Source organism: Telopea speciosissima, chromosome 4, assembly GCF_018873765.1.
Source record: "Telopea speciosissima isolate NSW1024214 ecotype Mountain lineage chromosome 4, Tspe_v1, whole genome shotgun sequence".
Classification (NCBI taxonomy): Eukaryota; Viridiplantae; Streptophyta; class Magnoliopsida; order Proteales; family Proteaceae; genus Telopea; species Telopea speciosissima.
Window position 1 is genome coordinate 32,895,046 of NC_057919.1, and position 14,111 is coordinate 32,909,156.

The window sequence follows — 14,111 nt, forward strand, 5'->3', positions numbered from 1 at the left end:
TTTGTCTATCCGTCAATCCATCTCCTCCCCTAATAATAATGACCTAATTATACAAAAGCACAACGTATGAAGGGTTAAAGAAATTTCCGTAGTAAAAGCTGAAAGCAACTTTTTGTGTGTGCAAAGTTGCAGATACATTTAATGGTGCGGCCCACACTGGACTGGCTCATCGACTCTTTTTCTGGTTCAAACTGACGAGGGCCCATAAGCCATTAGTGGAGGACTCGATCAATTGACTGTTCACCTACTTTAATTCTCAGTAGGATCCATGAAGATAATGTAATTTCTTCGATACTTCAAGTACGTGTTCATAATCATACAGAAAACAGAGAACGGACAAAAGAGGGACCAGTGGTGACTGGTGTGTGGAGGACCTTTTTATTTTCCATTTGACTTGAAGTTAAAAAGCAGAGGTCAAAAGCAAATATGGAGTCTGAACTCTCAAAATCAAACACATGCACCATCGAAAATGGATCAAATTAACAATAAGATCGTTCTCAGAGACTGCCTGGAAATTGTTGGAATGAGGTAAGGTAATGGATGAAGCTGTAATTACAAACATTATATAATTCACTGACTGAGTTTTCGGTTTTTCCTGCGTCTCTGCTCAAAGATTTCGTTTGGGTTATCACTGCTTCTCTGTTTCATTATTTCCTTTCCTTCTTTCTAATTTCTCGGGGTTTGCGTCCAAAAACAGAGCTCGATCTGTAGCATTGTAGCTGCCTCCTGTTCTTCAGATTCGAGTTTCAGCCGTTTGGATAAATGAGTTTCCAGTGATTTTCAGGTACACTTGAGAGCTATAAACTTAAGCTGTATTCAAGTTTTTCTTTAGTTTCTTGGGTTTGAAGTTCGGTATCATATTTTTGTAGCTGTTTCGTGTTCTAATTCGAGTTTCACTCATTTGGGTATTAACTCATCTCGAATTTCTGCTTAGAGCTAAGAATGAAAGCAGTTTTCAAGTTTTTCTACTTGTTCAACTGTATCATTGCTTGTATTTGTATCTATAGTGTCTCGGCTTTGAGTTCAGATGGAGAAACTCTGTTTTCTCTCTTCAAGAACTTGTCAGTGCCTCTGTCGATCAAATCTAGCTGGAAATCATCCGATTTCACTCCCTGTAACTGGAGAGGAATAGGATGTGACCCCAAGAACAATGTGATATCTTTGAACATGTCGAGTCTGGGGATATCTGGTACATTGGGACCTGAGATTGGCCGTCTGAGGTACCTCAGAACCATTGATTTTAGCAACAATAATCTCACTGGTTCACTTCCAGCAGAGTTGGGGAGTTGCAGATATCTTGAATATTTGAAACTTCATTCAAATAGTTTCACTGGGGAAATACCAGGAAGCTGGGACAATTTGAGGAATTTGCGGGAATTCTTCCTTTTTGAAAACTCACTTAGTGGAGAGATACCTGAATTCTTGTTCCAGTTTCCAAATTTGGAAATTGTATACCTTACAGACAATGAGTTCAATGGTTCAATCCCATCAAATGTAGGGAATGCAACTGAACTTTTGTTCCTGTATGTGGATAATAATCAGTTATCAGGGACTATAACTCCCTCAATTGGGAACTGCACTAAATTGGAAGAGCTTTATGTGAATGTTAACCAATTGGTTGGAGGTTTGCCTGAAAGTCTGAACAATCTCGAGAACCTCGTTCACTTGTCTGTTCATAAAAACAGTTTAAGTGGTAGGATTCCTTTGGGATCGGGGGGTTGCAAGAGATTGAAAACCTTGATTTTATCTCACAATCGATTTAGTGGAGAAATAATCCCTTTGGGCTTGGGCAACTGCAGCGGCTTGACGACTTTTACTGCTGTGGACGATGGCTTGACCGGGCAAATTCCTGCTTCTCTTGGGTTATTAACACAGCTTAGAAATCTTTACCTTTCTGAGAACCATTTGTCTGGAAAAATACCACCTGACATTGGGAACTGTAAATCATTGGAAGAGTTATACTTGAAGCAAAACAAGCTTGAAGGAGAAATTCCGACTGAATTGGGGATCTTGAAAAACTTAAGGCAGCTTCATTTGTACACCAACCATTTGACTGGGGAGATTCCTACAAGTATTTGGAGGATATCAACCCTTGAGGTTCTTCATGTTTATAACAACAATTTGTTTGGAGAATTACCTTTAGAGATGACTGAGCTTCGAAACCTGAAAAATGTTTCATTGTTCAACAACAAGTTTTCTGGAGTCATACCTTCAACCTTGGGGACAAACAGTAGCTTATTGGAGTTGGATTTCACTAACAACTCGTTTACTGGTGAAATCCCACCAAACCTTTGCTTTGGGAAACAACTGGAGATCTTGAATATGGGTCGCAATCTACTTCACGGGAGCATACCTGCAGATGTTGGAAGCTGTTCAACCTTAAGAAGATTGATTCTTGAAGCCAACAATCTCACTGGCTCTCTTCCCCCTTTTCTGAAAAACCCAAACCTCTCATTCATGGACATCAGTGGAAATAACTTAAATGGGACAATTCCTTCAAGCTTGGGCAATTGCACAAATCTCACATCAATTGACTTGTCTAGTAATAAGTTGACAGGACCTATACCAAATGACCTAGGAAACCTTGTCAATTTAGAGCGTTTGGAATTATCTCATAACCACTTGCAAGGTCCATTGTCCCTGCAGATCTCAAATTGTACCAAACTGTTTTATCTGAATTTGGGTTTCAACTCATTGAATGATTCAATTCCATCAAGTCTGAGGAACTTGAAACAGTTAAAAAACTTGATTCTTCTAGAGAATTTATTCACTGGGGGAATTCCAAGTTTCTTGTCAGAATTTGATAAGCTTGAGGAGCTACAGATTGGGGGAAATCCACTGGGAGGAAATATTCCTCCATCAATTGGAAAACTACAGAACCTGCACATTTCTTTGAATCTCAGTGGTAATGGATTGACTGGTCAAATTCCGTCAGAGATGGGGAAGTTGACTATGCTACAAAGATTGGATATTTCTCACAACAATCTGACTGAAAGTTTAGCCACACTGGATCAACTACAATCGCTAGTTGAGGTGAACGTCTCATATAATCTCTTAACTGGTCCAATACCAGACATATTGATGAAATTTCTAAATCCCTCCCAATCTTCATTCTTGGGGAATTCTGGCCTCTGTGTTCATTGTCATCCAAGTAGTGCTGCAACTTGTGGTGGTAACATTTTAAGTCCATGTCCTCAGCATCAGTCAAGTGATTGTAAGAAAGGCCCTGGTAAACTAAAGATTTCAATGATAGCTCTTGGGTCGTCACTATTCTGTGTTCTGGTGACTCTCTTGTTGAGCTATGTGCTTTACAGGTGCGGTAGAGAAACACCGGTGTGCAGTAGAGAAACACCGGATTTTAAAATCTCTGCCCCTGAAGGTTCAACTGTGTCACTGAACAAGGTGATGAAGGCGACTGAGAATCTGAATGAGAGATTCATTATTGGTAGAGGAGCGCATGGGACTGTTTACAAGGCATCGTTGGGTCCAGAGAAGCACTATGCTGTAAAGAAATTCACATTTGCAGGGCCGAAAGGAGCAAAGGAAAGCATGATTAGAGAAATCAAGACTGTTGGGATGATCAGGCATCGGAATCTTGTGAAATTTGAAGAGTTCTGGTTAGGAAAGAACTATGGATTGATCATGTACAAGTACTCAGAGAATGGAAGCCTTCATGATGTATTACATGAACAAAATCCAGCTCCAATCCTCAAGTGGGATGTCCGTTATAGGATAGCACTGGGAACAGCCCAAGGTTTGGCTTATCTCCACGACGACTGTGATCCTCCTATTGTACACAGAGATATCAAACCAAACAACATACTTTTGGACTCAGATATGGAGCCTCATATCTCTGATTTTGGCATCGCCAAGCTCATGGATTGCTCTTCCACTTTGAATTCATCCACTACAGTTGCAGGCACCATTGGATATATTGCACCAGGTATATTTATTTATACATGTCTAATCTGTTGTTCATTATAGTTTTGAACCATGCTGACCTCTGTAGTGTGCAGTGTTTCCCTAGATTTTTTTTTTGTTATTTACTGATAAAATTTTGCTTTGTTATGGCTTGCCAGAGACTGCATATGCATTGGGAAAAAGGAAGGAAGCAGATGTGTACAGCTATGGTATTGTCTTGCTTGAGTTAATAACCCGGAAAAAGGCCTTGGATACTTCATTTTCTGATGAGGTAGACTTGGTGAGTTGGGTTTGCTCAACCTGGGTTGACACAGAATCCCTACATGGAATTGTTGATCCTAGCCTTATGGAAGAATTCATGGATATGGCCATCATGGATGAAGTAAGTGATGTACTATTGGTGGCTTTGAAATGTACAGAAAAGCATCCAAGTGACAGACCTCCAATCAGCAATGTGGTGAAGCTGCTAATAGATGCAAGAGTTCGTGGCTGCCGTAAGAGCAAACACTGTAATTCATAGATTCAACTATCATGGAAGTAGTTGATGGGAATAGGAGTGAACTGTGAGAGACCCACAATGCTGCATAGTGAAGCAACCAGTGGATGTAGAGGCTCAATTCAAAGTCAGGAGCAAACATTTCTTGTGTTTGAAGTTTCTAGATAATACATCTGTATGTTCTATCTATAATCATGTAATCGTTCAATAGGATTTATCTATTACCAAGTAGCTACTTATCTGAAACATTTCTGAGGGTGAGAGCCCTTTTTTTTTTTTTCCTATGAATGAGATATGTTAGTCAGCTACATTGTATAAGAACCCATGGTCCTTGTCCAGGCTGAGTGGTCATTCTTGAACAGATCAGCCAACCTGCTTGAATTAAACGGTACTGAGTAGGGATTTAGAAATTTATTGACCTGAAACTGGTTTGACCTGGAACCGAGGCTACCAAACAGTTAACTAACACTACTACTGATCTGATGATGAACTTGATGATGGATTTTAAAAGTATTTTCAACTTGATTTAGAAAAAGAAAAAAGAGCTAGTATGAAGCTCAATGGACTTTGTTCCCCTTATCAGAGCCTAATTGTGTTTGTAGGGAATAGACTCTAGATGCCTCTATGTTCTGTAAATGATGTACTTTGTAGACTTGTGAAGGATACTTAGCATGTGTTGTTCATGAGATAATCTTAAAGGGGTCTCTTTGTTTTGATGCAAAATAGTGGATTCTAATCAAAATTTTCATTGTTGTTTGTTTTACAATTTATATTATTTTCATTCAAATTTTACAAGGGACAACATAAAAGGTCTTACAATTTCTAGGGTCATACCTGCAAATGTCTAGCGCAATTGCTGGACACTTTTGTTCAGTCCATTGGTGTCCGCCAGAACCAGAGGCACCCTTCACTCCTTGACTCCAAGTCGACATTGCTCAATGCTTCTCTTCTTATTGAGAACCCTACCAATTGGAGTAATTCAATAAACAAGGATCTCAGGTGACCCGCGCAGTTATCCATGATTGCCACCACAAGAACAGGGATTGAATCCGTTCAGATGACCTATACAATTTCATTTCTCTCTCTCTCTCTCACTTTTGTTAAAGGGAAGGAAGAAAATGGGTTAGTTGTGGAGAGATCTAAGATGAGATGGGACTGGATTGATCGATAGGAAAAACTTGGCAGAAAGTCAGAACGAGACCCGAGATCTAAGTAGATGAAGGAGAAGAGGACCACATAGAACCAGGGTTGTTCCATGATCAATTCAATCACCTCTATTGCCTTGAATTGCTTTGTTTCTGTGTTTTTTTTCCACTATATATAGTATATGGAAATGGAATTTCTGTCTGTCTATATTTCCCTTAAATCGTTCCCAGTCAAAATTTGCTGCTTGTGAACAAATTTTGAGGACTAGGACTAGAGGTCTCTGTACTCCTCAATATTGCCCTTTAAGGCTGTGTTTGGTATGTATTCCCATTCTCAGATTGTAGAATACATTCTTGACTAAGAATGAAAACACTTTAAGGCTGTGTTTGGTATGTATTCCCTTTGTTCTTAAACATGTTGCAAGTCCAAACCATTACCTAAATATCTATACAGCAAAAAAAAAAAAATAAGCCTATGGGCCTCCTTGCCATATTGAGACTCAAAACTTGCAACCTATTAATAAATCTCGAATGCACCAACCAACCCACCTCTAAGCTTTCTTATTACTAAAGGACACTGTAGTTTTCTTTAGATAAACTGGTACTGGTTCTGCTTGTCCAAGCAGGAGGCCGATGGCATGTCTCGTGTTCAAGATTTCCCCCCCCCCCCAACATCCCCACTATCCCCCCACTGATTGCCTCTCCATAGACACAATTTGACAGGTTTATCAAAAACTGGACATCTTTTAAGTTCAATGTTTGATTCAGTTTAGAAACTATGTTCATAGGATCTACCAAGACTAGCTGATCAAAATGCCAGTCCATAAGTTTGCAAAGATAATGTAAACCTCAATAGTCTTGATGAGAAATCTTACATTCATTAGAGAAATTTGTGATATTAACTACAATGAAATTATTAATAAATATCAACTTTGTGAGTAAGAACTGTACAATTAAACCAAAGAAAAAAAGAGAGGGAAACTTCAATTCTATATTTTGCCATTAAATACAACAAGCAACAACTGTAAATAAGAACTTCAGTGGGCTTCCTCCTTTCTTCAGCAATGCTTCTTAAGGAGTACAAGATCAGGGTTAGTCATTCTCTTCGACATATCCACCAAAAAAAATTATGGCTTTGAAGTAGTCGAATAAGGCTAGAGCTGCCTTTTGAGAACCGGAAATTCTGTCATAGCAATGATGTCTAAATACTGATGTGGTTCAAGCTGATTCAACCTCTACATCGCGTGCTTTCATTTAATCAACCATTTTATCCTGTCTGTGTTTGTACCTTCATTGTTGTTTGAAGTGAGTTCAATCACATAAGAACTTGTAGGGCCTTCAGAAATTTGGTGCTCCAGTTCACCACTTGTAGGTTGTCCACTTTGTTTTGGTGGTTCCTTTTTATGAAAGTAGTAGCATCTCATGATATTTACCCACCATAAAACTTGTTGCCCGGATGTTTTCCTCATTTCTATTATACTTTTATATACAAAGGATAAAAAGAATAAGATGAGGGCTAGGATTGAAGTTACTCCAACAATAATGTAGATGCTGCGAAAGCTATGAAGATGTAGTCTACTTGATGTTACATTAGATGCAAGAGGCTCAGCACATGCTTCATTCCCAAACCATTTCTTCTCAATCGTATTCATATGGTCTCCTTCACTAAAGTTAAGGACAGCATTGGAAATGTTCTCTAGCATGGGAAAATCTTTTGTGAACACCTAGACAGGAGAACGTATATAAATCAGTAAAAGGAAGATTAACACTAGATAGTGAAAAATAAAATTTTGATGTTTTTTCTTGTTATTCTAATAAAAAACAAACCCTAAGAAGTACAACATTAACATTAAATAGGAACACCCAATTGCTAATTTATAACAGATAACAAATTAAACTTTTTCCCATTTAGTAATGAAAGCATGAAATAATTGCAAATGAACAATTTAATAAAAATATAAATTTAACCATAAACTATTAATTATGTTTTCCTTCTTACATATTTATGGGTGCATCTTGTTGTAACCAAAGTGGTGAGCTGATAAGTTACTTTTTTATTGACTGTCGCTTGTCATATTTCCAAAAAGTTCTTTAAGTTAGTGGTAGAAATGGGTTTTCAATATAATTTAAAACTAATGTATCATTATGTCATTCTCAAGAGCAGTCAGTATCTTGAAAGATTTTCAAGTACACATGTGAAATGAAGAGAATTTACCTTCAATGATGAAGAACTGTGTTATAATAAAAGAGCATAACAGTAATTAAGTTGACTTCCTTTTCACCTATTCTGCTGACAGAAAGATTTTTCCTTTATTGTATATCTACTAATGTCCATTTTAGATAGGACAAGGCTTAGTTGAGTATTTTATCAACTTTTGAAAAATATCAATTTAATGCCTTAGAAGTATCTTAGAGAGAACTGAGCGACTGAATAAAATTATAGAAAAGTTAAATGTTGAAAACAAAATTTTCATGAAATTTTTATGATCTATTCCATTTCTTAAGAAAAATATCATATACAAATTTATATACAAGGCTTTGTAGCTAATGGTTCAAACGAGCAAATCATAGAAAAAATATACAAGGCTTTCTAGTTCTCAAGTTTCTTTCATGCTTCTTATGATGATTTTAATCCTCTTAGAAAAGTTTATTAACTTCGTAGTTTATTCTTTAAAAGGCCACTTAAAATGTATGTTCATATCTTATTAACTTTAGATTTTAAGAGGAAGAGAGAGAGAGAGAGAGAGAGAGAGAGAGAGAGAGACATACAAAGCCAAAGCCTCCTGTTCTGTATGTTGGTCCAGCAATAGTGAATTGACGACAATACTTAGAAAGGAAGATATTAATGTATGGGATCTCATCGACAATTGCAGAAACACTTCCATTTGCTAGAGCATTTGCATATTCCTCCTGTGTAAAAAGCCTCCTGAGCCTTGATTCTTCAAATCCCCTGCTCTTTAGAAGATCAAACACAAAAGACCCATCTTGATATCCAACATACTTTCTATCTTTATAAAGAGTGTCCAAATTTGTTACAGTTGGTTGTAATTTCTCAACAGTTAAAATAGAAGTTAAATTTGCTGTATAACTGCTCACAAGTATGAACACAGCAAAAGTCCACAGGCTCACAATGAATCTAGAATAGTTGCTCTGGAGCTTCTCCTCTGTAGTACAGAAAATTTTTTTTCAGTGAGTTCCTTTTCCATACAAACTGAAAGATACATAAATAAATGATGGACTAGACACATTAGACACTGTTATATGCAATTCGAAAAGGTTGAGATCAATTAAACTACAAAATCGAAAAGTAATCTCTAGACATGAAATATACATAACATTATCTAGGAATAGTCCCCCTGGGGATGTCTTCAAAGTAAATATTGATGTTGCTTCTCAGAGAACCAAGGCATCTATGATGGAGGATTGATTCCTTTCCAGAGATTACTCTCATCTCTGCAGAGATAAGAGCTGTTTTCGAACTTAACATCAAAAAGTGATACTAAATTTCGGTAATCTTATGAAGATAGAGTAATGTATGAAATAGGAAATTAAAAAAAGGTTGAAACTTCACTCAAATACTGAGGTTAAACAGAACATATTTGGTTTTATAGATACCTGCAAAACTCTGTAATTGGCTTTCTTGTACTATATTCATCTCAAGATAACATAGAAAGGCTCTTAAATTAATTAACAGTTAAAACAATTACATAAAGAGAGACAAAAACAAAATTTTGTGACCAGCTCATGGTTCACCAACCTTCACCTTGGAATTAATTAACAGTTTTTGGTTACTTGTTAAAGATATTTATTTCTAATTAATGGATAAAAGAGAAGAAAGATACCATTCAGTTATACTAGCTCGATCATAAGAAAAAGTTAAAAGAAACTTACGATTTGAAAAAACATATATAGAAAAAGAATATGACAAGATCTTCCCCACCAACTCTGAAGTTGTGCCTTGGAATTCAGGGTTTTTCCCATGCTCAAAGATCCAAACCAGAAACCCCTTTAAAACAATGATTGAAATTGTGGTCAACCATAGTTCTGTTGTTAATGGCTTCATGAACCACCATAAACTCCCAGTATCATCATCTTCCTTTATAGGCACAACCATGCGAACCCCAGAGACCGTATATGGTTGAGTGAGGCCTACATATTTTGATCTATTTGCTAAGATTGTAATATCTCCAATAACTGCATCATATTCCTGTTCATGTTCTCAGTCATTTATAAATGAATAACTTGAATCAGCAAAAAATAAATAGAAAATAATGATAGTTTTATTAGCTCACCTTGTGATATACTTGTTGTATAAGTTCATTGTAGTCTCCTTTAGGATCACCATTCTCATTCTCATATGGAAAAAATTCATAAGAGCCTGTATAGTTTAAGCTTTTCATAACATTTTCAAAGACCTCATATGAAAAACCAGTCACAATTGGCTTCTTATCATTAGAACTGCGACTGATGTTGATGAATTCAGGAAATGTTGTCTTAATAGGAACCCCAATTTTCAATACATTGTCACTGGAAGTAGTATCTAGTACTGATCTGGCCTGTTGAACAACATGAAAGTTCTTTCCAACTGTGTCAATTGAACTCAGACTCCAAAAGAGACCATCCTTTGGATTCCAATACCCAATATTCTGACTCTTCTCTTTCACATTAACTATCTCAAAACTGGAAGATTGTAACTCACCATTCACCAAATGAATTTCACCACTTACGCCATTTGCATATCTAGTTGTTTTGATATGTTTCAAAATTTCTGAACCCATCTGAGAGATACTCATCTTAAACAAATCTGTTGATGATGAATTATCTGATACTTTGCTTTCTGAGAGTAATGGTGAACATGGTGGCTTTCCATTTAAACACAAACTAGCTCTATTAACTGCTTTTGCAGTCACAAATGTTGCATCATATGCCCATAATCCATACACATTGAGCTGCAATCTCTCCTTTGAGTGATCTTTTCCAAATTGTTTCCTCCATTGAGCCATAAACCTTCGATGTGGTCCGGATAATGGCACACGAGTCTTAATACCTATAACATCATTCATGGAACTGAGCAGAGAAGGCTCCATGTATCTCATGAGATCTGTGAGTCCACTCATTATAATCCATTTATCCGAAAATCCAGATGATTTCATCATCCCCATCTCCTTGACATGTAAGAAAAATTGGCTACCAAGGGACAAAGATAGATGAACAATGAAGACTCCTCTTGTGCTTTTACCTCCTAATTCGCGCAAAATATCCTCAATCTCTGACCCTTTCATAGCATGGTGCAGCACAATTCGTCGAAGAACATGAGTGCCAATTTCTTGAAGGCCATCAATAAGGTATGGTATTGCTGCAGTTCCACTATGGGTATTATCATGGATAAGAGTTACTTCTTTGTATTCATAAGCTTTGAGAACTGCAGCAATGGCTTTAATTTGAGATGAATCATTTTGAGCGAATCGGATGAAATAAGGGAATTGGGTGGGAGAAAGAGAAGAGCTAATAGCAGAGAAAGATATGATGGGTACATGAGCCTTGCTCCCCATCTTAGCCAAAAACTCTGCTTCTTCAGATGTTTGAGGTCCAATAATTGCTTGTACTCCAACATTTTTAATCAAATCCAGTGCTGCATAGAATGTTAATGACTTTTTAATACTAAAAGACATGAATGTGTAGATAGAAAATTCTTTAACAGAAAAATATAAGAGACATAAAAAGATTTCTGGCATCTCTTAAAGTGTCAAATAATCAAATAATTTATAATCGTACTTTTTCTTTTGCCCATTTAGTATATTACCTTTTCTTTTAATGAAGGTAAAGTCCTATTATTTCACATGTGCAAAACTGTGTTAGACAATGACAATTCTTGAAAATGACAACATAATTAGTATACTTTCAAATTATTTTAAAAATCATTTTTTACCCATGATTAAAAGAAATGAGGAATAAAACAAAGGGGATGCAAAAGGAAGTTAGATGTTCTAAAAACACTTATAAAGAAAATCTTGTAAACTAAACGTCAAAAAGATTCAGAAACTCGAGAGGAAATTGTACTGAGTATAGATTCTCTCTCAAAAATTTTGGAATCTCGATTCCTATTTTGGATCCACACTTGAACTTCATTCTTTCATATATTTTATTTTTGGGAGAAAGAATACCATCCGATCGAGCAATGCATGCCTCCCCTATGCCCAGACATAGGGGTGCGTGTAATGACCGCCACACCCCTTGGTAACATTGAATTGACTAGGAGTGTGGTGGTCATTTTGCACGCCTTTGTGTCTGAGGGCAGGGGCGACATATGCTGGGCGACAGGGTCACGTTCTCTTAGCCTTATTTTTTATTGTAGATTAGTCTAGCTCACATCTGTTTTTTTTTCCTAAAAGAGGGGGTCAGTAATGAGTTGGTGTCAGGATTATGGATGAGACTGTGCAAGTTTGGCCTAGCAAAACCAAGCCCACCCAAAGCCCGCAATAAAATTTTCAAGGCTGTCGCAATGTTATATATATCTAAAACTACGTATTATAAATATGGGAGAATGTTTTCTGCGTGGGATGCAGGGGCCACGTCCACACCCATGCACAATAGGAGCTGAAATGACCACCATGCCCCCATGTATAGAGAAAATTTCCCCCCTTTTGTGCCATCGTGTGCACACTCATTGCTTGGCATGCACAGCATGACCTTGCATCCCACCCAGAAAACACCACCCCTATAAATATAAAATATGTATGCAAGATGTGGATCATGAATTTAATATACACCATTGATAAAATATATTAAAAAAATATTTTATTTTTGTGTAAAAGATAATACACAAATGACAAATCAATGTCAGACGATTCAGACCTGACCCACCCTGAACCCTAGAGAACCAGTCTCAGACTGTTTCTTATATCCCAGCCCGACCTCAAGTCAACCATGGTTTGGTTGCAAAATCCCTAGTTAGACTCGTACCTAAATGAGTCAAAGTTTTTAAATTTTTTTTTTTAATTGTCAAAGGTAAATATTGATTTGTCAATTACTTGAACATGTCCATCAAAGATCTAGACTCGGCACAGATTCCTATTTTTTGAGAATTGACTTTGAACTTTTCTCCTTAGATCCAGGCCAATCATGACCTCATCTCAGGCAACCAGTTCGGTAGGGCCAGTTCTTCGACGTTCTTCTTATAATTGACAAAGTTGAATACTCGTTTAGTTCCTTGATTCAATAGGCAAAGTTTTTCTATTTGTCAAAGTTGAACAGTTCTTTTCTATTTGTCAAACCTGTGTGGCCAATGGTCTTAAAGTCTAGACCCCTCGGCCCAACCCGTGAGCTGCCTTTGTTTGAGTTATATAGTCACAACATGGTTTTAGTGCATGGTATCCAGTCACGTATTGATCGCCTTCAAAATCCATGTGATATCGGCACAAATTAATTGTATCAGACAAACTTGTCCCTAATTTTTCTTAAAAGATAGGTTTTTTTTTCTCACTATTTTATCCTTTGTCAGTACTAGTTCCCTGATAAGGTATCAGTATTGGTCACCTTCAAAATTTTGCAATATCAAAGCATCGGACGATCAGATATCAATACCTCAAACCATGATTCACAATGAACTTACTAGACTTTTAGCAATTTTAATTCTTAGAACAAAAGCAACATTGTCCACAATTCCAATACAATGATTGAACAAAGGAAAATGAAGAACTTTGCTGTTGGTGTATACATTATAGAAAAACTTTTCACATTCTAAGAAATAGGAAAAAGAACGTTGCTTGGTCATGTGGTTCTTGTACCCAAACACTGGAGTGCAAGAACTTATCGTCCCGCCCCCTATGAAATCAAAAAACCCATCCATTTTGATACCTTGACATTCGTTCTCATTAGCCCCTGTGCTGAAACAGGGACTACACAACCAAGCAACGATCTCTTGCCCCTAAGAAATATAGATTCATGACTTGTCAGCTCAAGTCCATCATATCCTCTACTTTTTTACTTTAACACATAGATTGATGATTTGGCAAGGACAGTATCCTAATTATGTATGGAATTTTCTTATCACTTCACCATCCTCAATGGTTTGTGTTGAAATAATTGTTTGCATGCATGCCAATAAAAAAAAAAAGCAAAAAACATAAATGAGACAAAAATCATGATGACGCAATGATTGATTTATGTTTCCCGTTTCTCTCTTGAAATTCAAAATTTTTTAAGTTGGAAATAAAATATGTTTTCATTTCTTTAAGTCAGACGTAAAATAGGTTTTCAAAAATAATTTGAAAGTGATGATGAGTTATTGCCTTACACATTTTTCGAATACACATGTGAAAGGACAAGATATACCCTCATTAGACAAAAAAATGTCTTAAATTGAGATGGGCAAAAAAGTAAGGTTACAAATTAGTAGGTGTTAAGAAGAAAAACCCAAAATAAGAAAAGGAAAAATGTTTAAGTTATAGCATCAAAGAGATTAACAAGTTGTTAGAAAAGCAGGTCATTTAACTTATAGCTCTATCTTAAACTTTAAATTCTTTCGAAAATGGATCGATGTAGAAGAG

The 14,111-nt window shown here is 36.6% G+C and overlaps 2 protein-coding genes across 2 annotated transcripts in view; one reads left to right on the forward strand and one right to left on the reverse strand.

The window, feature by feature from the left end:
* Window positions 1-942: 942 nt before the first annotated feature.
* LOC122659228 (receptor-like protein kinase) lies at window positions 943-4,464 on the forward strand. The gene is made up of 2 exons (XM_043854363.1): window positions 943-3,943; window positions 4,080-4,464. Exons 1-2 carry the CDS (start codon window positions 943-945, stop codon window positions 4,439-4,441), a joined length of 3,363 nt encoding a protein of 1,120 aa, XP_043710298.1. The 3' UTR covers window positions 4,442-4,464.
* Window positions 4,465-6,812: 2,348 nt separating this feature from the next.
* The window catches only part of LOC122659229 (glutamate receptor 2.7-like), a 24,357-nt gene continuing 17,058 nt past the window's right edge, over window positions 6,813-14,111 (reverse strand). Inside the window, exons 2-5 of the mRNA XM_043854364.1 lie at window positions 9,855-11,223; window positions 9,454-9,769; window positions 8,332-8,726; window positions 6,813-7,286 (exon numbers count right to left, since the gene is read on the reverse strand). Of these exons, the coding sequence (XP_043710299.1) occupies window positions 6,813-7,286; window positions 8,332-8,726; window positions 9,454-9,769; window positions 9,855-11,223 (2,554 nt within the window). The remainder of the gene's footprint in view (window positions 7,287-8,331; window positions 8,727-9,453; window positions 9,770-9,854; window positions 11,224-14,111) is intronic.